This window comes from Narcine bancroftii, chromosome 8 (genome assembly GCF_036971445.1).
Source record: "Narcine bancroftii isolate sNarBan1 chromosome 8, sNarBan1.hap1, whole genome shotgun sequence".
Classification (NCBI taxonomy): Eukaryota; Metazoa; Chordata; class Chondrichthyes; order Torpediniformes; family Narcinidae; genus Narcine; species Narcine bancroftii.
In genome coordinates this window covers 61,362,481-61,387,879 of record NC_091476.1, presented here as the reverse complement: position 1 = coordinate 61,387,879, position 25,399 = coordinate 61,362,481, and the positions used below count along the sequence as shown (strand labels likewise).

The following is a 25,399-nucleotide window of genomic DNA, read 5'->3' as shown; positions in this document are numbered from 1 at the left end:
TGCTGCTGGGTTTATGAGTCCTCTGGGCTTGTAGCAACACTTGACACCATTATGAAGCCAGGTATTCAGGATCTTGTTACCTACCATCAATGGTATTGATCTATTTGGAGTCATTACTTCCATTGGCTTGCCTTCTTCCGAGTCATTAGTTTCACTGCTAGGGCTTTCGTCCTTCACCCCCAAATTTTTCACTTTGGATGGCTGTTTCTTGTATTTGTTTTTCTGCTTTTTCTCCTTTCCTCCACTTTTTTTTCTTGGACATTTGGCTCTGATGTGTCCCTCCTTGCCACATAGATTACACCTGGCTGTTTTGAACTAATAATTATCCTGACTGTGGTTAACTTTTCCACAGCAGAAACATTCTCGTCGGTTTAATTTTCCCACTACCTGTGACTCTCCTTGTACGATATCCATGTTTTGGCTGGCCATTCTCGAAACTTAAGGCAGTATCATATGCAGACTTAATATCTAATTCTTTCTTACTCAGCAATCATTGCTGGGTATTGCGGTCAGCCAAACCCATGACTAACCTGTCCCTTAATGTTTTGTTCAGGAACTCTCCAAAATTACAATTTTCCGATAGTCTACACATTTCAGCCAAATATTCTCTTACGGCTTCTCCTGATTTTTGTTTGATAAAATTTGTATCTTTCTACAATTACTACTGGTTTTGGTGGTAGGTATTCTCCTACCACGACACACAAATCTTCATAGGATCTAGTACTCGGTCCAGTGGCTGCCTAATGAGATTTCATTAGTTTATATATCCTGCTTCCCACTTCACTTAGAAATAGTGCTTGTTTTATTCTGAAAGCCTGTGTATCTGTCATATTATGGGCAAGACAGAACATATCAAATCGCTTCACATAATCATACCAGCCTTCTGATTCTTTGTATTCTCCATAATCTCCTTCTGCTATTTTCAATCTTCTTTGCTTTGTTCTCTTTGCCTCAGCCTATAACTCTTGTAGTCTTCATCTTGTGTGTACCCTCTTATCTTCTCTCCAACGTTCAGAGTGTCAAACAAGTTATTTATTGTTGTCACCAATCTGTTCTGTATTCAAGGATTAGAAATACACTTGCAAACAGAGACGTGATGCATCATTCATTCTTTCTTGTGAATCTAAAATACATACATGATGTCATAAGTGCTACAACTGTTTGGGGCTCCTTATTTAAGAAAGGATGTTCTAACTTTGGAGAAGGTTCAGAGGAGATTTACAAGGGTGATTCTGGGTTATCATATGAAGAATGTTTGATAGCACTTGGCCTGCACTCATTGGAATATGTGAGAATTTAGAGGGGGTATTTCATTGGTACATTTGGAAGGCTGAAAGGAGTGGACAAAGTAGATGCAGAAAGGTTGTTTCTCACAATGGGAGAGTCTAGGACAAGAGGGCACAACTTCAGGATTGAAGGGCGTCCGCTTAGAACAGAGATGTGTAGGAATTTTTTCAGCCAGAAGGTGGTAAATCAGTGGAATGTGTTGCCACAGGTGGTGTGGAGGTCAGGTCTTTGGCTGTATTTAATTCTGAGATTGATAATTTCTTGATTAGCCATGGCATCAAAGGTTATGGGGAGAAGGCTGGGCAGTTGGGCTGAGAGGTAAAATGGATCAGCTCATGATTAAATGGCAGGGCAGACTCAATGGGCTGAATAGCCTATCTCTTCTCGTGTATCTTATGGCCTTTACAATGTACCTGGATGAGGCAATGTCCAGAGCTACAATGCAAAAACTGGGAAGTGAGACTGCACTCGGTAGTGTAGCGGCTGCTATTACGAGAGACGTTACACTTAAAGAAGAGACACACACTACGGGAGTGAATTCAACACTGATTTATTGTGCTGGCACCTCTGCTGATAAAGGGCTCAGAAGCCCATTTCTGATGTGATCATGCCACCCGCTTCCTGGGATTGGTTGTTTAGGCCAATCAGTGAGCCCCTCTCACACCCGGGTGTGGCTGTTTCCCTAACTCCACCTGATTGGCTGCCACTGGCCAGCCCATCGGAGTGGGGCGCTGAAGCTGTGTGCTGCTGAGTCAATTGCCGACTTCGAAGCACATCACCCATCTCGGCCGGCTGTGTAGGCTGCAGGATACTGGTGTCGGGTCACCGCTTTGGGCAAGGTGACCCGCTACAGCAACAATATTTCAGTTGGCATACACAAATGAGAGTTTGTCACTGAAAGAGAACTATCTGTGGGAGTAAAAATCACCCATTTAATGTTACTCGTCTGAGCAGAGGTTGGTATGTTTGACCACCATCCTCGTGTAAAACCCAAAAATCTGCAGATCCTGTGATTGAACTACAATCACAATGCTGGAGAAACTCAGTAGGTCAAACAGTGCACTGTAGAAAACAGATAAAGATACGTGACCAACATTTCAGGCTTGAACCCTTCATCAAGCTATGGACAAAACGTAGGCAGATCCCTGAACAAAATGGTGGGGGGAGGAGCACAATCACACAGGCACAAGGTAATAGTTGTTTAAGGGAGGGGTTGACTCTGTGAATGAAGAGGGAAGGAGGTGGAGAGCTGGAGGAAAGAAGACAGAGAGATGGGGAAGAGAGGTAGTGGTCCAGCAGAAACCAGAGAAGTCGATGTTAATGCCATCCGTTTGGAGAGTGCCCAGATGGAAAATTAAGTGTTGCTCATTCAATTTATGGGTGGCCTTGGTTTGGCAAGTGCATGAGCCCATAGACAGACATGTCAGCGCGGGGATGGAGCGCAGAATTGAAATGGTTGGGCTACTGGGAGATCCCTATCACTAATACAGAAAGAGCAAAGGTACTGAACAAAGTGATCTCCCAGTTTGTGCCCAGTCTCTCCAATGTAGAGAAGGGAACAATGAATGAGTTATTGCCCTACTATCACTTCACTTTTTATGCCATTGAGACAATTTTTTTTTTATTGAATGAACTGCATTGCTTGCATTTATGTCTTTTCATGGGGGCATTTGAAAGCCCATAGTCAAAATCTTTTCATCTTTACAGAGAAGACTTGGGGATCAACAGAGTGCAAGTTGGGCAAGAGTTGGAGGTATGTTCAAATGTTTTGGAGAATAATGCATAAAACCTCTGTAATCCGGAATTCAAGCAACCGGGCAGCATTAGGCAACCGGGCAGCATTAGGCAACCGGGCAGCATTAGGCAACCGGGCAGCATTAGGCAACCGGGCAGCATTAGGCAACCGGGCAGCATTAGGCAACCGGGCAGCATTAGGCAACCGGGCAGCATTAGGCAACCGGGCAGCATTAGGCAACCGGGCAGCATTAGGCAACCGGGCAGCATTAGGCAACCGGGCAGCATTAGGCAACCGGGCAGCATTAGGCAACCGGGCAGCATTAGGCAACCGGGCAGCATTAGGCAACCGGGCAGCATTAGGCAACCGGGCAGCATTAGGCAACCGGGCAGCATTAGGCAACCGGGCAGCATTAGGCAACCGGGCAGCATTAGGCAACCGGGCAGCATTAGGCAACCGGGCAGCATTAGGCAACCGGGCAGCATTAGGCAACCGGGCAGCATTAGGCAACCGGGCAGCATTAGGCAACCGGGCAGCATTAGGCAACCGGGCAGCATTAGGCAACCGGGCAGCATTAGGCAACCGGGCAGCATTAGGCAACCGGGCAGCATTAGGCAACCGGGCAGCATTAGGCAACCGGGCAGCATTAGGCAACCGGGCAGCATTAGGCAACCGGGCAGCATTAGGCAACCGGGCAGCATTAGGCAACCGGGCAGCATTAGGCAACCGGGCAGCATTAGGCAACCGGGCAGCATTAGGCAACCGGGCAGCATTAGGCAACCGGGCAGCATTAGGCAACCGGGCAGCATTAGGCAACCGGGCAGCATTAGGCAACCGGGCAGCATTAGGCAACCGGGCAGCATTAGGCAACCGGGCAGCATTAGGCAACCGGGCAGCATTAGGCAACCGGGCAGCATTAGGCAACCGGGCAGCATTAGGCAACCGGGCAGCATTAGGCAACCGGGCAGCATTAGGCAACCGGGCAGCATTAGGCAACCGGGCAGCATTAGGCAACCGGGCAGCATTAGGCAACCGGGCAGCATTAGGCAACCGGGCAGCATTAGGCAACCGGGCAGCATTAGGCAACCGGGCAGCATTAGGCAACCGGGCAGCATTAGGCAACCGGGCAGCATTAGGCAACCGGGCAGCATTAGGCAACCGGGCAGCATTAGGCAACCGGGCAGCATTAGGCAACCGGGCAGCATTAGGCAACCGGGCAGCATTAGGCAACCGGGCAGCATTAGGCAACCGGGCAGCATTAGGCAACCGGGCAGCATTAGGCAACCGGGCAGCATTAGGCAACCGGGCAGCATTAGGCAACCGGGCAGCATTAGGCAACCGGGCAGCATTAGGCAACCGGGCAGCATTAGGCAACCGGGCAGCATTAGGCAACCGGGCAGCATTAGGCAACCGGGCAGCATTAGGCAACCGGGCAGCATTAGGCAACCGGGCAGCATTAGGCAACCGGGCAGCATTAGGCAACCGGGCAGCATTAGGCAACCGGGCAGCATTAGGCAACCGGGCAGCATTAGGCAACCGGGCAGCATTAGGCAACCGGGCAGCATTAGGCAACCGGGCAGCATTAGGCAACCGGGCAGCATTAGGCAACCGGGCAGCATTAGGCAACCGGGCAGCATTAGGCAACCGGGCAGCATTAGGCAACCGGGCAGCATTAGGCAACCGGGCAGCATTAGGCAACCGGGCAGCATTAGGCAACCGGGCAGCATTAGGCAACCGGGCAGCATTAGGCAACCGGGCAGCATTAGGCAACCGGGCAGCATTAGGCAACCGGGCAGCATTAGGCAACCGGGCAGCATTAGGCAACCGGGCAGCATTAGGCAACCGGGCAGCATTAGGCAACCGGGCAGCATTAGGCAACCGGGCAGCATTAGGCAACCGGGCAGCATTAGGCAACCGGGCAGCATTAGGCAACCGGGCAGCATTAGGCAACCGGGCAGCATTAGGCAACCGGGCAGCATTAGGCAACCGGGCAGCATTAGGCAACCGGGCAGCATTAGGCAACCGGGCAGCATTAGGCAACCGGGCAGCATTAGGCAACCGGGCAGCATTAGGCAACCGGGCAGCATTAGGCAACCGGGCAGCATTAGGCAACCGGGCAGCATTAGGCAACCGGGCAGCATTAGGCAACCGGGCAGCATTAGGCAACCGGGCAGCATTAGGCAACCGGGCAGCATTAGGCAACCGGGCAGCATTAGGCAACCGGGCAGCATTAGGCAACCGGGCAGCATTAGGCAACCGGGCAGCATTAGGCAACCGGGCAGCATTAGGCAACCGGGCAGCATTAGGCAACCGGGCAGCATTAGGCAACCGGGCAGCATTAGGCAACCGGGCAGCATTAGGCAACCGGGCAGCATTAGGCAACCGGGCAGCATTAGGCAACCGGGCAGCATTAGGCAACCGGGCAGCATTAGGCAACCGGGCAGCATTAGGCAACCGGGCAGCATTAGGCAACCGGGCAGCATTAGGCAACCGGGCAGCATTAGGCAACCGGGCAGCATTAGGCAACCGGGCAGCATTAGGCAACCGGGCAGCATTAGGCAACCGGGCAGCATTAGGCAACCGGGCAGCATTAGGCAACCGGGCAGCATTAGGCAACCGGGCAGCATTAGGCAACCGGGCAGCATTAGGCAACCGGGCAGCATTAGGCAACCGGGCAGCATTAGGCAACCGGGCAGCATTAGGCAACCGGGCAGCATTAGGCAACCGGGCAGCATTAGGCAACCGGGCAGCATTAGGCAACCGGGCAGCATTAGGCAACCGGGCAGCATTAGGCAACCGGGCAGCATTAGGCAACCGGGCAGCATTAGGCAACCGGGCAGCATTAGGCAACCGGGCAGCATTAGGCAACCGGGCAGCATTAGGCAACCGGGCAGCATTAGGCAACCGGGCAGCATTAGGCAACCGGGCAGCATTAGGCAACCGGGCAGCATTAGGCAACCGGGCAGCATTAGGCAACCGGGCAGCATTAGGCAACCGGGCAGCATTAGGCAACCGGGCAGCATTAGGCAACCGGGCAGCATTAGGCAACCGGGCAGCATTAGGCAACCGGGCAGCATTAGGCAACCGGGCAGCATTAGGCAACCGGGCAGCATTAGGCAACCGGGCAGCATTAGGCAACCGGGCAGCATTAGGCAACCGGGCAGCATTAGGCAACCGGGCAGCATTAGGCAACCGGGCAGCATTAGGCAACCGGGCAGCATTAGGCAACCGGGCAGCATTAGGCAACCGGGCAGCATTAGGCAACCGGGCAGCATTAGGCAACCGGGCAGCATTAGGCAACCGGGCAGCATTAGGCAACCGGGCAGCATTAGGCAACCGGGCAGCATTAGGCAACCGGGCAGCATTAGGCAACCGGGCAGCATTAGGCAACCGGGCAGCATTAGGCAACCGGGCAGCATTAGGCAACCGGGCAGCATTAGGCAACCGGGCAGCATTAGGCAACCGGGCAGCATTAGGCAACCGGGCAGCATTAGGCAACCGGGCAGCATTAGGCAACCGGGCAGCATTAGGCAACCGGGCAGCATTAGGCAACCGGGCAGCATTAGGCAACCGGGCAGCATTAGGCAACCGGGCAGCATTAGGCAACCGGGCAGCATTAGGCAACCGGGCAGCATTAGGCAACCGGGCAGCATTAGGCAACCGGGCAGCATTAGGCAACCGGGCAGCATTAGGCAACCGGGCAGCATTAGGCAACCGGGCAGCATTAGGCAACCGGGCAGCATTAGGCAACCGGGCAGCATTAGGCAACCGGGCAGCATTAGGCAACCGGGCAGCATTAGGCAACCGGGCAGCATTAGGCAACCGGGCAGCATTAGGCAACCGGGCAGCATTAGGCAACCGGGCAGCATTAGGCAACCGGGCAGCATTAGGCAACCGGGCAGCATTAGGCAACCGGGCAGCATTAGGCAACCGGGCAGCATTAGGCAACCGGGCAGCATTAGGCAACCGGGCAGCATTAGGCAACCGGGCAGCATTAGGCAACCGGGCAGCATTAGGCAACCGGGCAGCATTAGGCAACCGGGCAGCATTAGGCAACCGGGCAGCATTAGGCAACCGGGCAGCATTAGGCAACCGGGCAGCATTAGGCAACCGGGCAGCATTAGGCAACCGGGCAGCATTAGGCAACCGGGCAGCATTAGGCAACCGGGCAGCATTAGGCAACCGGGCAGCATTAGGCAACCGGGCAGCATTAGGCAACCGGGCAGCATTAGGCAACCGGCAAACAAAATCACAGTAAATAGATTGGTTTAAAAAAAAAAGTACAAAAGTTTAAAATTTCTGCCCCAGCAGCTGGTTCGCCAATTAAGCAGCGCACAATCTCAAGCAACCGGCAAAATTACTTATCTGGCATCTACCAATCCCCAGAGGTGCCGGATACAGGGCTTTTACCGTATTTCAATTATTGTTTTGTTATTTAATTTGTAGCTATGTTTCAAACAAGGAAAGTGCCAGAAGGTGGAAGTGTTGGTACCATTGATTGCAACTTAGAAATCTAACATTAAACATGGCAAGTTTAACCATCCCCCTTGACATTCAATAGTAATATCATTGGTGAATTCCCCCATTGTAGGCTAGTGCTTATGATCCACTTGCAACTCTTCTTTGATTCCAAAGGTTGTAGATCTCAATCCAGGGAACTGATGATAGAAATTTAGGCTGATGTTTAATTACCTGGCAAATGCTGCATTCCTGAAGAGTGCAGGATAAGGACCACTTCCTCCGTATCTTTCTCATCCACTCATCCCTTCCCATCAAATACCCACTTGGCACCTAGTCCTGTGGCCACAGTAAAAATGTTGCATTTACGCTCACACCTCCTTCCTCACCACCATTCTGGGCCTCAAATAGCCCTTCCAAGAGAAGCAACACCTCGCAGGGGTCATCTATTGCATCTGGTGCTCCTGTGGTCCCCTCTACGTTGGAGGGACTGGACACAGACTGGGAGATTGCCTTGTTGAGCACTTGTGGTCTGTCCACTGTAACAGTGTGGATCTCCCTGTGGAAGCCCACTTTGATTCCTTCCCCTATTCCCGTGCTGTCATGTCAGTCCATGGTCTTGTGCGCTGCCCAACTGCCCAAATTGGAGGAACAACACCTCATTCTCTGGACACCTTCCAACAGAGGGGATTAACGTTGGCCTCCAGTTTCCGTCAGACCCCCCCTCCCCACTCCCATCTCCCTTTCCCTATACCTCGGTCTCCTACCAGCTCTGCATTCACAGAGTTACCCCCTCCCCCCCAATACAATTTTCAGCTTATCTTTCCTGCCCTCTTAACTAAGTCCACATGTGGCCTCTTGTCTTTGCCCTGTGCTCCTCCACTTGCCCCTTCTTCCCTCCTCCCTCCCCACCTTTTTATTCAGGTGCCTATTTGCTTTTTGCTCATACCTTGATGAAGAGCTCAGGCTAGAAATATTGGGAATATATCTACCTCCTGTTGGCTCTGTGAGACCTACTGAGTTCCTCCGGCACTTTTGTGCATTTACTACACTCACAGAATCTGCAGACATCCATGCTTTACTCTAGTTGATTCTCTTCTTTGGCTTGGCTTCGCGGACGAAGATTTATGGAGGGGGTAAAAAAGTCCACGTCAGCTGCAGGCTCGTTTGTGGCTGACAAGTCCGATGCGGGACAGGCAGACACGATTGCAGCGGTTGCAGGGGAAAATTGGTTGGTTGGGGTTGGGTGTTGGGTTTTTCCTCCTTTGCCTTTTGTCAGTGAGGTGGGCTCTGCGGTCTTCTTCAAAGGAGGTTGCTGCCCGCCAAACTGTGAGGCGCCAAGATGCACGGTTTGAGGCGTTATCAGCCCACTGGCGGTGGTCAATGTGGCAGGCACCAAGAGATTTCTTTAGGCAGTCCTTGTACCTTTTCTTTGGTGCACCTCTGTCACGGTGGCCAGTGGAGAGCTCGCCATATAACACGATCTTGGGAAGGCGATGGTCCTCCATTCTGGAGACGTGACCCATCCAGCGCAGCTGGATCTTCAGCAGCGTGGACTCGATGCTGTCGACCTCTGCCATCTCGAGTACTTCGACGTTAGGGATGTAAGCGCTCCAATGGATGTTGAGGATGGAGCGGAGACAACGCTGGTGGAAGCGTTCTAGGAGCCGTAGGTGGTGCCGGTAGAGGACCCATGATTCGGAGCTGAACAGGAGTGTGGGTATGACAACGGCTCTGTATACGCTAATCTTTGTGAGGTTTTTCAGTTGGTTGTTTTTCCAGACTCTTTTGTGTAGTCTTCAAAGGCGCTATTTGCCTTGGCGAGTCTGTTGTCTATCTCATTGTCGATCCTTGCATCTGATGAAATGGTGCAGCCGAGATAGGTAAACTGGTTGACCGTTTTGAGTTTTGTGTGCCCGATGGAGATGTGGGGGGGCTGGTAATCATGGTGGGGAGCTGGCTGATGGAGGACCTCAGTTTTCTTCAGGCTGACTTCCAGGCCAAACATTTTGGCAGTTTCCGCAAAGCAGGACGTCAAGCGCTGAAGAGCTGGCTCTGAATGGGCAACTAAAGCGGCATCGTCCAGGTGAATATCTTGTGGACTGTATTGATGATGAGCACGAGGATCATGCTTAATGATCATGCTTAAACTTCAGATTATTTCATGTATCATTTGTGCTTTTCCTCGATTAAAACCATTACTGGGCTGATTACAGTTAAAAAGAAAAGTCTGTCGAGGCTGTAATTGAAGTGCAAAGGCAAGAGCACTGGGGAAACTCAGCAGGTCATGTAGCATGTATTGTAAGGAGGGTAAGCAACATTTCTGGCCTGGGCCCTTTGGCAAGGTACGTGCAGAAAACCAGCAGGTGCCTGAATAAAAAAGATGGGGAGAGGAGAGAAAAGGGGGCAGGGGGAGGTGCACAGGCTTACAGGCAAGAGGTGTGAGTGTATGGGTGGGAGGGTGGAAGGCAACAAAAAAGCTGATAGGAGGAGGGAGTCGTCATGGCTATCCCTCAGTCGAGGATGGTGATCTTCATTCCATTTATGGGCTCTCAAGTGGCTTATGAGTCCAATCTTGGAAAGTGGCCCACAGATTGAAGACACCTGTGTGTGTACGTGCTTAACGTTGCACTCCAAGAAGCAACCAACTAGTTCCAATGGCATGGAAACCACAACGATCAGAGCTGATGGAGTTGTTGCAGCCTTCACAGCCATTGAGTTCAAAGTAACCTCGTTGGCCTGTTCCACTGTTGAGGTCTTGGTTGGATTGTTCTTTGTCAAGGACCTCACCCTCGACCTTACTGCCACGGGTGGCTCTACCAGGCGCATAGCTCCAGATGGCTTCGCTCTCGGGATCTCAGGGCCACGCAAGCTTCTCCACCGCGACAAGGTGACAATCCATGGACAAAGGGGGAGGGAGTAATTCTCTGAATGGAGAGGGAAGTGGGTGGGGATCTGGAGGAAAAGAGACAGAGGGATAAGACACGAAAGGTCTTGTAAATGGAACTTTTTTATTCATTTTTCATAATTTCTTAATAAGTACCGTGTACATGAGAACACCTTAGAGCAGGGCTGTCAAACTCAAATTCATGGAGGGCCAAAATTAAAAACTTGGACTAAGTCGAGGGCCGAACTAAATATTTATTGAAAATTTTCAACAACATCTGCATGTTTTCTCTTCTTTCAACATATGTAATGTTAAACTTTAGGATATAACTTTAGGAGGATAATGTTACAGGTCAGGAGGAGGTAGCTCAAGTTCACCCTTTGCTTGACCTGAGGGAAACATATTTGGTCCCTGTGGAGATGTAGTCAGCATTCACAGGCTGTGTCCATTTTGGCCTGCATCAGGACTCAGCATTTCCTGCTCACTCTTCAGGCTCTAGGCCTCTATTCACCCTCGACCCACCATCCCTCTACCTGACCAGTCCTTTACCCAACCTCTACTCACCCCTCACTCCACTCGCTCTGCCTCTACCCACCCCATCCTATACACGCCCCTCTACTGCCTCTCCCCTCAACCTATTCCTCCCTCTACCCATCTCTCACCCTCTAATCACCTCTCCCCTACTCGCCCTGCCCCTCCCCTTTTACCTCTTCCCTATCCACCCCTCCTTCTACTCATCCCTCCCTCTAACTGCCCCTCACACCACCATAACTTCTCTTGCCCATTACTCCTCACCTACACCCTCTGCCCACCCCTGCTTACCTACCCACTCAGGCCCAGCGCGCTGCCGATCAGCCTTTGCGGACAGCCATCATCTCTCTCTTCACGTGCAGGGCCGAACCAGCCGTCCCTGGGGTCCGCGCGGGTGCAAGCGCTGAAGGCCGTGGCGACCGGGAGAAGTGTGCTCGCGCTGTGGAAGGGCTGTCCGGTGCCAGTCGCGCGGGGCTCGCACTGCCCGGGGGTCGTGCGCAGCCTGCCATGCCCGTCGCGCCGACAGGAAATCACAGGCGCTCGCCCATCCACCGCACCGCTCGACAGGTGGGAGAAGTGACTGGTTGTGAGGGGAGCCTTCCAACTGGCTTGCCAGCTGATGACATCGACAGACTTCTCGTGTTACAATTTCTCGTGTTACAATGGGGAAGGATGTGCAATGAAGGGGGAGGATGGTGGGGGTGACATTACCAAAAAACAGCATCGGCTCTCGCTGCAGGGCGGGCCACCTCTAATACATTTTTGAAATGATCTTGCGGTCCAAATATAATTATATCGCAGGCCAAATTTGGCCCGCGGGCCAGAGTTTGACATGTGTGCCTTAAAGACTTGAGATATCCTATGGTAGGTGACTCATCTGACCACCCAAACCATTTCCAGTAATTATAAGATGCAGGTTACGAGTGTGCTGGGATAATTTACGTTGAGTTAGATGAATCCAGCAACAAAACATTCAGGCAACGTTCAGGAGAGAAGAGAGATCACTTGCTCAGCACTCTATTCACCATCTTACAGCCAGTCCTTTGCAATATCGATGCATTGAGTTGTTTCCACTGATAGTAGAAAAACAGAAATGTTGGAGGAACTCAGCCAGTCTTGCAGCGCCCATAGGAGGGAAAGATATGTTACTTACTGACATTTCAGGCCTGAGCTCATTTCTATGTCTGCAGACTTTTGTGTTTCACTCCGTTTTCTACTGTTGCTGAGACGTAGCCTTGATTCAAGGAAGTAGATTTAAGGATAAGGAGGAACTGCTTCTCCAAGAGAGTAGCGGATCTATGGAATTCCCTGCCCGGGAAGGCTGTCTCATTAAATATATTTAAGATACAGATAGATATTTGCATTATGGGGGAATTAAAGGTTATATGGAACAGGTAGGAAAGGGGAGCTGAACCTATGAGCTGATCCACTATGATCCTGTCGAATGGCAGAACAGGCTCAACAGGTCAGGCGGTTGACTCCTGCTCCTATTTCTTGTCTTATGAACACAAGCTGAAGAGGATTCAATTTTCGCTGCCAACTATTGAACAGCAGAAGTCCAAAAATCCAGACTGCTTGGGGATTGGGTCGGTCTGGAATTTTGGATTTTCCGGATTTTTGGGCAATGCTTTTAAAATTCAAATGTAAGGAAGAATGAAAAAGAGATGAACAGATACATTTTGATAGTTTAACCATTAGCAGTGGGTTGCATAAAGGAAGGGGATGACTCAGCACACAGAATAGAGATTAAAAAGTTGGCTGAATGGTGCACCAACAACAACCTTACACTCAGTCACCAAAACTAAGGAACTGATTGTTGGCTTCCAGAAAGGAAAGCCAGTGATCATTGGGGGATCAGAGGTGGAGAGGGTGAGCAAATTTAAGTTCTTGGGAGTCACTATCTCAGAGGATCTTTCTTGGACCCAACACACCAATCTCATCATGAAGAAAGCACGTCAGTACCTCTACTTGCACAGGAGTGTGCGGAGGTTAGGCATGACACCAGAAACCCTGGCAAAGTTCTACAGGGGTGTGGTGGAAAGTGTGCTGAACGGCTGCTCACGGTTACACCCCTGAGCGTAAAGCCCTCCAAGAGGTAGTGGACATCAGAGGCAAAACCCTCCCCACCATCGAGAACATCTACAAGGAACGCAGCCGTCAGAGAGCAGCCACAATTGTCAAAGACCCTCCTCACCCAGCAAACTCTCTGTTCTCGCTGCTGCCATCAGGAAAGGGCTATCGGTGCCACAAGACTCGCATGCTAGGTTCAGGGACAGTTGCTACCCCTCCACCATCAGACCCCTCAACGACAAACTCAATCAGAGACTCATTTAAGGACTCTTACTTATGGACGTTATTGATTTTCTTTCTGCTCTCTCGGTATTGCTTGTTTACATTTGTTATCTGTTTACAGTTCCTTGTTTGTTTACATGCTAATGCTGTGAACAGTTTATTTTTTGCGCCCCCGATTAGTGGTAATTCTTCCATGCCTGCAGGAAAAATGAATCTCAAGGTAGTAGTAAAAACACAAAATGCAGAAGCTCAGTAGGTCAAACAGTGTAGCAAAAGCAAAGATACATCACCAATGTTTTGGGCTTGATCCCTTCATCAAAGTATGAGAGAATGGTGGCAAGTGTCCAAACAGAAAGATCAGGGTTGTGTGTGATGTCACGTATGTGCTCTGACAATAAATCTCAATACAGCATGCTTCATTTATCAAAAAGAGCAGTTTTAAAAAGAAAGAAAAATGCCGCTGTGCACCTGTGGCACTTGTGCACGTGTGCACTCAAAAGCCTGCTAAATTTTTTTAAAAGTTGGAGAGTTTTTGGAAAGTCCGGATTCTCAGGTGGTCCAGATTTCTGGACCTCTACTGAGTCGGCAGGTTCCAGATAGTTTAGTTCCTGAAAGGCTGCAAACGCGCCAAAGCCATCAATTTATTTAACGCTTGTCATGAAGTTTTATCAAAGTTCTGGTGTACTGTTTCTGATCCACAAGTAAAATAAAAAGCAGATCAGTTATTTTATTGTATTTTTTTGGGACCGCAGAAAAATTGCATGGTGTGTTTTCTTCATTGTCAATGAATCACTTCAATGCATTATGAAGTGGATGTTCTTGGATGATGTCATCAATGCAAATTTGTTCTTTTCTCACACAAAATAATGTTTTTTCACGATAACATTTAAAAGATAACACCTCATTCTCTATTTAAATAGCGGTTTTCTATTTTGCGCTGATCATATTTTAAAAGGTTACCTACAGAGGAAAAAATGCAAATGTAAAATGAAAGATCTGTGGGAGCCTTTCAACAATGGTCCTTTCATGTTGCTTTATTTCAGGAATCGATTCGTGCAGTGCTTGGCAATCTAGATAATTTGCAACCATTTAACACAGTACATTTCACCATCTTCCCATGTATCCTTTACAGATTGTTTCAGGAGGAAGAGGTGGAGGACATTTCTATTCGTGTAGTATAGTATACATCCTATCCCTTACATCCTATGCAACTTAAGACCAAAAAACATACTGTATAAATTTTAAAAATTATATATGTAAATATAAAAATTACGCTTGGTCGTATGTCCATTAGTGCTAACGGCTGCATGTGTACGATAGTCAGACATAGTGTACAACATCTCTCAGTTCTCAGGATAAGAAAAAACATTGAACAGGTACAGTGGGCGGTGGGATCGGTGTGGGGACTGATAGTTGGCTGTTGAGAGAACGAGGGGCAGTGGGATCAGCGTGGGACTGAGAGAGCAAACTGTTGGGAGAGTGCAAGACAGTGGGACCAGTGCGGGGACTGAGAAAAGCTGTCAGGAGAGGTCAGGACAGTGGAATCAGCATGGGGACTGATAGTGGGCTGCCAAGAGAGCGCAGGGCAGTGGGATCAGTGTGGGACTGAGAGCAAGCTGTCAGGAGAGCTCAGGACAGTGGAATCAGTATGGGAACTGATAGGGGGCTGTCAAGAGAGTGCAGGGCCGTGGGATCAATGTGGGACTGAGAGCAGACTGTCGGGAGAGTCCAGGGCAGAGGATCAGTGTGAGGACTGAGAGTGGGTTGTCAGGACTGGGATCAGTGTGGAGACTGACAGTGGGCTGTCGGGAGAATGTGGGGCAGTGGGGATTGTTAGTGTGGGGATTGTTAGTGTGGGGATTGTTAGTGTGGGGATTGTTAGTGTGGGGATTGTTAGTGTGGGGATTGTTAGTGTGGGGATTGTTAGTGTGGGGATTGTTAGTGTGGGGATTGTTAGTGTGGGGATTGTTAGTGTGGGGATTGTTAGTGTGGGGATTGTTAGTGTGGGGATTGTTAGTGTGGGGATTGTTAGTGTGGGGATTGTTAGTGTGGGGATTGTTAGTGTGGGGATTGTTAGTGTGGGGATTGTTAGTGTGGGGATTGTTAGTGTGGGGATTGTTAGTGTGGGGATTGTTAGTGTGGGGATTGTTAGTGTGGGGATTGTTAGTGTGGGGATTGTTAGTGTGGGGATTGTTAGTGTGGGGATTGTTAGTGTGGGGATTGTTAGTGTGGGGATTGTTAGTGTGGGGATTGTTAGTGTGGGGATTGTTAGTGTGGGGATTGTTAGTGTGGGGATTGTTAGTGTGGGGATTGTTAGTGTGGGGATTGTTAGTGTGGGGATTGTTAGTGTGGGGATTGTTAGTGTGGGGATTGTTAGTGTGGGGATTGTTAGTGTGGGGATTGTTAGTGTGGGGATTGTTAGTGTGGGGATTGTTAGTGTGGGGATTGTTAGTGTGGGGATTGTTAGTGTGGGGATTGTTAGTGTGGGGATTGTTAGTGTGGGGATTGTTAGTGTGGGGATTGTTAGTGTGGGGATTGTTAGTGTGGGGATTGTTAGTGTGGGGATTGTTAGTGTGGGGATTGTTAGTGTGGGGATTGTTAGTGTGGGGATTGTTAGTGTGGGGATTGTTAGTGTGGGGATTGTTAGTGTGGGGATTGTTAGTGTGGGGATTGTTAGTGTGGGGATTGTTAGTGTGGGGATTGTTAGTGTGGGGATTGTTAGTGTGGGGATTGTTAGTGTGGGGATTGTTAGTGTGGGGATTGTTAGTGTGGGGATTGTTAGTGTGGGGATTGTTAGTGTGGGGATTGTTAGTGTGGGGATTGTTAGTGTGGGGATTGTTAGTGTGGGGATTGTTAGTGTGGGGCTACATGCCATGCTAACATGAGTCTGATGTATATCCATTTAGAGAATGGTCAGAATGGAACTTGGACATATGTCAGGGAATGGCTGTAATTTCAAGAAAAACTGAAGGGTCTTACTTTACAATTGAGCTCCAGTGATGCAAGTCAGCTCATTGGAAGCATATGCATTATTGGGACTGATTAACACCCTCAGGGTAGCACCTATAGGAAATTTACTTGTGGTGAGAGGCACGAGCTATTGGCTGGAGCAGATGGTTGCAGGAAGGAGCTTATTGCAAGGATGAACAATGATTCTCTGATCAGTGGTGACCCTGTTGGGGTTAAAATGATGCTGAAGTGCTCTACCAGTGACGACAAAGAATGAAGATGAGTATCGGACCATAAGATTTACAAGCAGAATTGGGCCATTCGGTCCATCAAGTCTGCTGCCCCACAAATCATGGAAGATATAATTTTTCTTTCAACCCTGCTTTCCTACCTTCCTTACCTTCTGAATCACAAACCTATCAGTGTTTAAATATACCCAATGATTTGGCCTCGACAGGTGTCTGCAGCAATGAATTTCACTGATTCACCATCCTCTGAAGAAATTTCTCCTCTTTTCTAAAAGGATGCTCATTTATTCTGACGCTGTGCCTTCTGGTGTCAGACTCTCTCACTACTGGAAACCTTTTCTCCACCTTCACTCTATCCAGGCCTTCCAATATTCGGTATGTTTCAATGAGATCCTCCCTCCAGCGAGTGCAGGCCCAGAGTCATAAATTACAGCTCATACATTAATCCTCTCATCCCTAGGATCAGTCTCTGCCCAAAATACAGTGAACACCAGTAGGATTAATACTTGGAAGCACAAGGACGTAGTGCATTACACTATGGTACAGGCCCTTCAGCCCATGATGTTGTGCTGACCTATACAAACGTTATCAACAAACATCCTTCCCTATCTCACACCCATAATCTTGTGGGTTTTTTTTGCATCCCCAGCCTCCGCCACCACCTACAGCAATGCATTCCAGGCATTCACCACTCTATGTACAAAAAAAACTTACCCCTGATGTCTTCCATTCCTCCTCTCACCTTGTAAAAAAAAAAAAAATCCTCAGATGTTTTGTACTTTCACCCTGGGAAAAAGATGCTGGCTGTGCACCCTATCTATGCCTCATTATCTTGTTGACCTCTGTTAAATCACCTCCCAACCTTCTTCACTCCCAAAAGAAAAGCCTAGCTCTGTTAACCTTGCTTCCGAAGACACATTCTCCAATCCAGGCAACATCCTGGTAAATCTCCTCTGCACCTTCTCCATAGCTTCCACAGACAACCAGAACTGAACACAATTTTCCATCTGTGGTCTAACTAGAGATTTATAGAGCTGCAATATCAGCTCATGGCTCTTTAACTTAATCACCCCCCAGCTGATGAAGGTCAGCACACTAGATGCCTTTTTAAAAAAAAATTATTAAATTATGTGCATCATTGCAGGAAAAAATGAGTAAGACATTAATCGAATATCCATAGCCAATGATACAAACAAAAGTACTTTTATATATTTTCTTCCCATCCCCCACCCAAAAGTGAAAAAAAAACCTACCATTTAATTATATAATAATATTAGCATATACAATCATTAATTGTTATTAAAAATTACTAATTAAGAGGAGTGGATAAGATAGAAGAGGTGGATGGAAAATTATCCATAAAATCCATATATGGTTTCCAAATACTATAAAAATGTTCAACTCGATTCCTTAAATGATACGTAATTTTTTCCAAAGGTATACAATTTTGCATCTCATTATATCATCTACTTAATAACACTCCTCCATCATCTTTCCATGATATTGCTATAGATTTCTTTGCAGTTGCTATTGCAATACTTAAAATTTTTTCTTGGTATTTGTTCAATTTCAATTTTATATCTTTTTCATAAATCTCTCCAACTAGACACCTTCTTAACTACCCTATCAATCTGCATGGTTATGCAGATCTTAGTAAAACACAAAAGTCTGCAGACATGTCGTTAAAGTTAAAAAACAATGCTGGAGAAACTCAGCAGGCCAAACACTATACTTTTTCTTTTCTTTGGCTTGGCTTCGCGGACGAAGATTTATGGAGGGGTAATGTCCATGTCAGCTGCAGGCTCGTTTGTGGCTGACAAGTCCGATGCGGGACAAGCAGACTCGGTTGCAGCGGTTGCAAGGGAAAATTGGTTGGTTGGGGTTGGGTGTTGGGTTTTTCCTCCTTTGTCTTTTGTCAGTGAGGTGGGCTCTGCGGTCTTCTTCAAAGGAGGTTGCTGCCCACCGAACTGTGAGGCATCAAGATGCACGGTTTGAGGCGATATCAGCCCACTGGCGGTGGTCAATGTGGCAGGCACCAAGAGATTTCTTTAGGCAGTCCTTGTACCTCTTCTTTGGTGCACCTCTGTCACGGTGGCTAGTGGAGAGCTCGCCATATAACACGATCTTGGGAAGGCGATGGTCCTCCATTCAAACACTATAGAGCAAAGATAAAGGTACATAATCAACATTTTGGGCTTGAGCCCTTTATTAAGGTATGAACAAAATGGTGGGAGAGGGTGGTGAAGGGGTAGATGGAGGAGCGCAATCTCAGAGGGAGAAGGTAATAGATGGATAAGGGAGGGAGGGCACACCATCATGCAGCAGGAGGGGGGAAGGAGATGGAGAGCTGGAGGAAAGGGAATGGAAAGGGAGAGAGAATGGGGTGGTTTTGGTGAGACCTGTACTGTGCTGAAATATTCTATGTTTAATAAATTTGGACTGTAGTGGAATGAGATGGACAATAATCTCCTTCACTGCTCGAACCATCAGATAAAAACAAATGGGAAAGTTTATCGGAACTGCGGTTTAAACAAGGAAGCAAAGTCCTCATCACTTACCCATATGTTTGCACCCTGTATGTTGAGCTGAGATTAGATCAACAGCATTCCAATGCAGGTACGTTCCTTTACTTCAAAGGCAGACTCGGACTAAAATCACCCAAGGGTGAAACAATACCATATTTTGACTTTCTAAAGCTTGTTATTTACTTTTTCATCTCCTCGTGTGTACGTGGGAAAACTGCAGAAAATGAGACTTTCATTGGATCTGAACATTGTATTTGTGTGCACGACAGTAAACTTAATTTATTCATCAGTAGTCAGCCTTCTGGAGCTTTGATCTAGAACAGGGATGGCCAACGTTTTCCTTTTTAATTTAGACATACAGCATGGTAACAGGCCATTTCGGCCCACAATTATGTACTGAGGATGTAGGTTAATTGGGCAGCATGGACTCGTGGGCCAAAATGGCTTGTTACCGTGCTGTATGTCTAAACTTAAAGATAGAATCAGCAGCTGGAGAAGTAAGACATGGAGCAGATCCTTCCAGCCCACGATCCCGTGCTGCCCAGTTGACCTACAACATCCTACCCCATATGTTTTGAAGGATGGGAAGGAACCGGAGCACCCAGAGGAAACCCACACAGGCGTGGGAAGAACTCCTTACAGAAAGCGCTGGATTCGAACCCGGGTTGCTGGTACTGTAACAGCATTGCATTAACCATGATGCTAACCATTTTTAACGATTTCTTTTTAAGTACATTGAGAATTTAGAGATGCCCTTTAAGATAACTGTCTTTAAAAAAAAACATGATTCACTTCAGAGGAGGAAATGTATCATCTGTTCTTTGTGTGACTTTGGACCCACAAATGTGGTTGACTCTTCAGCCGGAGGGTGGTGAATCTGTGGGATTCATTGCCACAGGTGGCTGTGGAGGGAAAGTCACTCGATCCATTTGCAGCATGAGTTGATAAGTTCTTGATGAGTAAGGGTATTAAAAGTTGGAACCATAGAATGTAATGGAAAGAAGGTGGGAGTATGGGGTGGAGAGGGAAAATGCATCAGCCATGATGGAATGGTGCAACAGACTTGCTGGGCCAAATGGTCTCATTCTGCTTAATCTGATGTTAAAAGGAATTTTCCTATGTTGCAAAGGTTTTCCCCGGCTGCTCCGGTTTCCTCTCAAAACTTACAGGATTGTAGGTTAATTTGGGTGTAATTGGGCACCATGGGTTTAAGTGGCTGGAATATGCTTTTATTGTGCTGTAAATAAAGTTTTAAAAACTTAAAAAATTAAATTTGCTAATGGTCAAACTTATGTACTCAATATCCCATCCAACGAAGCATATCAAAGCTTGTCTTGCACTCGGAGGAGTTTGGAAGTGAAGGAAGGGATCTAGTTGAAACCTACCGAATATTGAAAGGACTGGGCAGAGTGGAGGTGGAGAGTCCAGGACCAGAGGGCACAGCCTCAGATAAAAGGACATCCCCTTTAGAAAGAGGCGAGAAAGAATTTCTTCAGCCAAGAGGCTGGTGTATCTGTGGAATTCATTGCCACAGATCGCTGTGGAGGCCAAGGCATTGAGTGTGTAATCATCAGTGATTGATAGGCACTTCATTGGTGTCAAAGGTTATGGGGAGAAGGCAGGAGAATGGGGTTGAAAGGAAAAATATGTGATATACTGGGCTTGCCTATGGTAAGATGGGCTTCATTAGTCAGGGGATTGAGTTCAGGAGTCATGAGGTGATGTATTAGCTCCTGTTACAAGCCTAAAGGACCCCAAAACCCAGCAGCAATAGACATTCACCAAGGCAAAGTGGCTTTCAAAACAAAAGTTATTTTTTAATCAACTTCAAACATGAAAACAGAATCAAACTTTAATTTAACTCTATTCTTATAATATACTCTATACTAACCCAAATTACCCCCTTCTAATTCTAAGTGCATGTGTGTATAAATTTAAGAAAAGTCCTTTGGTTCACAGTTCAATCTCACTTCTTCCAAGTTCTCTGGTAGCAGACACTCACCATACTGTACACAGAAAAAAAAGTAAATGTTTACTGCTCAGGAAGGTTCTTGTAGGGTTTACAGAGAGAGATATTTGTTGCTCCAGGATTTCCCCAACTGAGGTACCACCACTAGCCACCTCAGGGTCTTGCTGATGAAACTTGCCCCATCAGGGTCTTCTAGATAGTAACCTCTTTCTTTTTTTAAATAATTTTTTATTTTTCACACTGTGAACTATATCAACCAAAATATGTACAAATGTATCTCATTAAATTTACACAGTGGTCTTTTCTCCCTTTTACCCCCCCCCCTCTATTTACCCTCCCTATCAATGTTAGTGGTAATTCTTTCCATTGTTCTAAGTCTTCCTGTAATTTCTTTTATTTGTGGCTAATAATTCAGTTTGTACAAGTGGCATAAGTTATTATCTAACCTGATCCCTAGGTATCGGATTGCTTGTGCTTGCCATTTAAATGGTGATTCTTTTTTAAATTCTGTATAGTCTGCGCTATTCATTGGCATCACTTCACTTTTATTTGCATTGATCTTGTAACCCGATATTTCTCCATATTCCTTCAATTTCTTATGTAATTCTTTTATTGGTACCTCTGGTTCTGTTAGGTATACTATGATGTCATCTGCAAATAAGCTGATTTTATACTCCTTCTCCTTTATTTTTATCCCTTTTATTTTATTTTCTATTCTTATCAGTTCTCCCAAAGGTTCTATTGCTAAGGCGAACAATGAGGGGGGATAGTGGACATCCCTATCTAGTTCACCTACTTAATTTAAAGTGACTCAATACATATCCATTTACTGTTACCTTTGCCAACGGTCTGTTATACAATGCTTTAATCCAATTTATATATTTTTCTGGTAGATTGAATTTCTGCAATACTTTAAATAAGTAATTCCACTCTACTCTGTCAAAGCATTTTTCTGCATCTAGAGCAACACCACTGTTGGTTTCTTATTTCCTTGAACTGCGTGAATGAATAAGTTTGTAGACATTGTCAGCTGTTCGTCTTTTCTTAATAAATCCAGTTTGATCTTGTTTTACTCTTTTAGGTACACAATCGGCCAATCTGTTTGCCAATAATTTCGCTATTATCTTTTAGTCTGAGTTAAGTAGAGATATTGATCTATCTATATGATGCTGTTATGTCTTACATGAACCTGGCAAGTTTTGTGTTTCTTCTATCTGGTTCATTACTTCCAGGAGAGGAGGAATTAATAATTCTTTAAATGTTTTATATAATTCTATTGGAAATCCATCCTCTCATAGTGTTTTATTGTTCTGTAGCTTTTTTAATATATCCTATACTTCCTCTGTTTCAAATGATTTTATTAGTTTTTGTTCCTCTTCTTGCAATTTTGGCAGTTCAATTTTAGCTAAAAATTTCCCTATTTTATTATCTTTCCCCTCGTTCTCAGGTTGGTACAATTGTTCATAAAATTCCTTAAAATTTTCATGAATCTCTGTTATTAATATGTAATTTGTTTGCCCTTTTTCCTTGATGCCAGTATCATTCTTTTAGCTTGTTCTGTTTTAAGTTGCTAGGCTAATATTTTGTGTTTTTTCTCCCAGTTCATAATACTTTTGCTTTGTTTTCATTATGTTCTACTCCATCTTGTTCGTTTGTAATGTCTTGTATTTTTTTTTGTCTGCCAATTCTCTCCTTTTCGTTATATCATCCCTTTTTACTAATTCCTTTTCTGTACTTACTATCTCCCTTTCCAACTGCTCTATTTCCTGACTGTAATCCTTTTTCATCTTCGTCACATAACTTATGTGCCCTCTCATGAAGGCTTTCATTGCGTCCCATAATATAAATTTGTCTTTCACTGATCCTGTGTTTATTTCAAAATATGTTTTAATTTGGCGTTCAATAAACTCCCTAAATTCCTGTCTTTTAAGTAGCATGGAGTTTAACCTCCATCTTTATGTTCTTGGTGGGATGTCCTCCTGTTCTATTGCTAATAATAGGGGTGAATGATCTGATAGTAGTCCAGCTTTATATTCAGTTTTCCTAATTCTCCCTTGAATATGGGCTGACAACAAAAACATATCAATCCTTGAGTAAGTTTCATTTCCTGCATTGATTTAACCATAAATTTGGCTACTTTATTCTTTTTACTTGTCTTTTGTCCAGCTTTATCCAACATTGGGTCCAAATAAAGGTTCAAACCCCCTCCTATCAATATATTTCCTGTGTGTCTGCAATCTTCAAAAAAATATCCAGCATAAACTTTTGATCCTCCTCGTTAGGTGAGTATATATTGAGCAAATTCCAAAATTCTGTGCATATCTGACACTTTATCATTGCATACCTCCCTGCCGTATCTATTATTTCCTCCTCTATTTTGATTGGTACATTTTTGTTAACTAGTATGGCGACACCTCTAGCTTTTGAATTATAGGATGCTGCCGTTTCGTGTCCTACCCTGTCTCTCTTTAGTTTGTTATATTCCGCTTCAGTTAGATGCGTTTCCTGCACAAATGCTATATCTATTTTTACCTTTTTCAATAAATTTAGTGGCCTCTTCCTTTTAATTTGGTTATGTATTCCATTAATGTTTATAGTCATATAGTTCAACATGGCCATCTTATATCTTGCATACATCTCTTTTCCACTTCTTTGCCATCTCTATCCCCCTTTTCCCCATTTTCATCTCTTATTACACTTAATATACGACAATACATTTAAGACATAAAGTACTCCCACAGTTCCCACATCCACTAATACCTTAACCCCAAAAGTTCCCCTCCTCTCTGAGTTGCCCCATACCCCTTGCCGGGCAACCACAACTCCCCTTTTCATTTGGGTTGTGATCTTGTTCGCAACGTCAACTGATTTTGCAGTGACGGTTATTCCCCCTCCACCCAGCCCTCTCCAGAAAACATTTTTTTAAACACATATAGCAAAGCTCTCTCTCTTCTTTTTTCCCCCTTATTCCCTTCCTTCCCTTCTCTTTTCTCTCTTTAGTTCTTTACATATACATTGTTTTTACATCTTTATATATACTTGATCACCATTCTTCATTTTTGTTACATCTCTTCACCTGTCCTGTTAACGTTCTGAGAATTCTTGCACTTTCTCTGGATCCGAGAACAGTCTGTTTTGCTCTCTGAGTATAAATATTTTAAGCACGCCTGGATTTCTTAATATGAATTTGTAACCTTTTTTCCATAAAGTTGATTTCGCTGCATTAAATTCTGTCCCCCTCTAAGAGTTCAAAACTTAAGTCTGGGTAAAAAAATATTTTTTGACCCTTGTATTCCAATGGCTTATTATCTTCTCTAATTTTATTCCTTGCCCCTTCCAGTATATTTTCTCTTGTCATGTATCTCAAAAATTTTACTAAGATGGATCTTGGCTTTTTATGTGCCTGTGGTTTCGGAGCTAATGCTCTGTGTGCCCTCTCTATTTCCATTTCTTCCTGTGTTTCTATCATTCCCAGGACCTTCGAGATCTATCCTTTTATAAATCCCTTCATGTCTGTGCCTTCTTCACCCTCCTTCAGGCCCACTATTTTTATGTTGTTTCACCTACTATAATTTTCCACATATCAATTTTCTTTATTTTTCAAACTTTATTTAAAAGATAACAGAAACATAGCATATAATATAAAAATGGTCAAAGAATATTTTTCATTAATACCCATCCCCCCTCCCACCCTTACAGCCAGCTCCCTTAAGGGGAGCAAAACAAAAATTAATTTTATATATATAAATTATAAATGTTAACAACATTTCAAAGTATATCTAAATGCATATATTTCATATAAAGTATAAGTAATTTTTTCCATAACAACACATACTTTCAATTCATTATATTAAGCTATATTAATCTCAGTATCATCTTTCCAAGTACGAGCAACACATTTACGCACTACTGATAATACCAAACATACAAAAGCAATTTGAATTTTATCCAATCCCATTCCTCTTAATGAATATAAATTTCCTAACAAGAAAATCGTTGGATCTAACGGTAGTATAAAATTATATAATTTCTCCAAAACTACTTTAATTCCTTGCCAAAATGATTGAAGTTTATCACAATTCCATACAGCATGTAAAAAAATACATGAACCACATCTAAAACAAGAATTACTAAACCCATATTTTCCGGGGTTAAATATAATTGATGTAAAAAATTATAATCACAGATTAGTCAATTTAATTACATTATCTTGATACATATTCACCCAATCTTCTTCAGGAAAAATAAATACTAAATCACTCTCCCATTTAAGTTTAGATTTCTCCCAATCTGGTTTATCCATACTATCTTGTAACAAATTAGACATAACCCTTTTTTGGTATAGAGGAAGTCAAAGATTATCGCATTAATTTATGTTGCCATCTTTGATTTCCTTATACTTTTTGGATTTCTATCCAAAACACAGTTAAAATCACCACCAACAAAAACATTTATTGAGTTAACAATAAAAAAGGTTCTGAAATAAACCGCTCATCATCTATATTAAGGGCATAAAGA

The 25,399-nt window shown here is 45.5% G+C and overlaps 1 protein-coding gene across 7 annotated transcripts in view; it reads left to right on the top strand.

The window, feature by feature from the left end:
- The window catches only part of LOC138741763 (membrane-anchored junction protein), a 204,299-nt gene that overhangs the window by 7,650 nt on the left and 171,250 nt on the right, over nucleotides 1-25,399 (top strand). For all 7 annotated transcript variants that reach the window (XM_069896050.1, XM_069896051.1, XM_069896049.1 and 4 more), the window contains exons 3-5: nucleotides 2,995-3,040; nucleotides 14,234-14,309; nucleotides 18,878-19,003. In XM_069896050.1, the coding sequence (XP_069752151.1) occupies nucleotides 2,995-3,040; nucleotides 14,234-14,309; nucleotides 18,878-19,003 (248 nt within the window). The remainder of the gene's footprint in view (nucleotides 1-2,994; nucleotides 3,041-14,233; nucleotides 14,310-18,877; nucleotides 19,004-25,399) is intronic.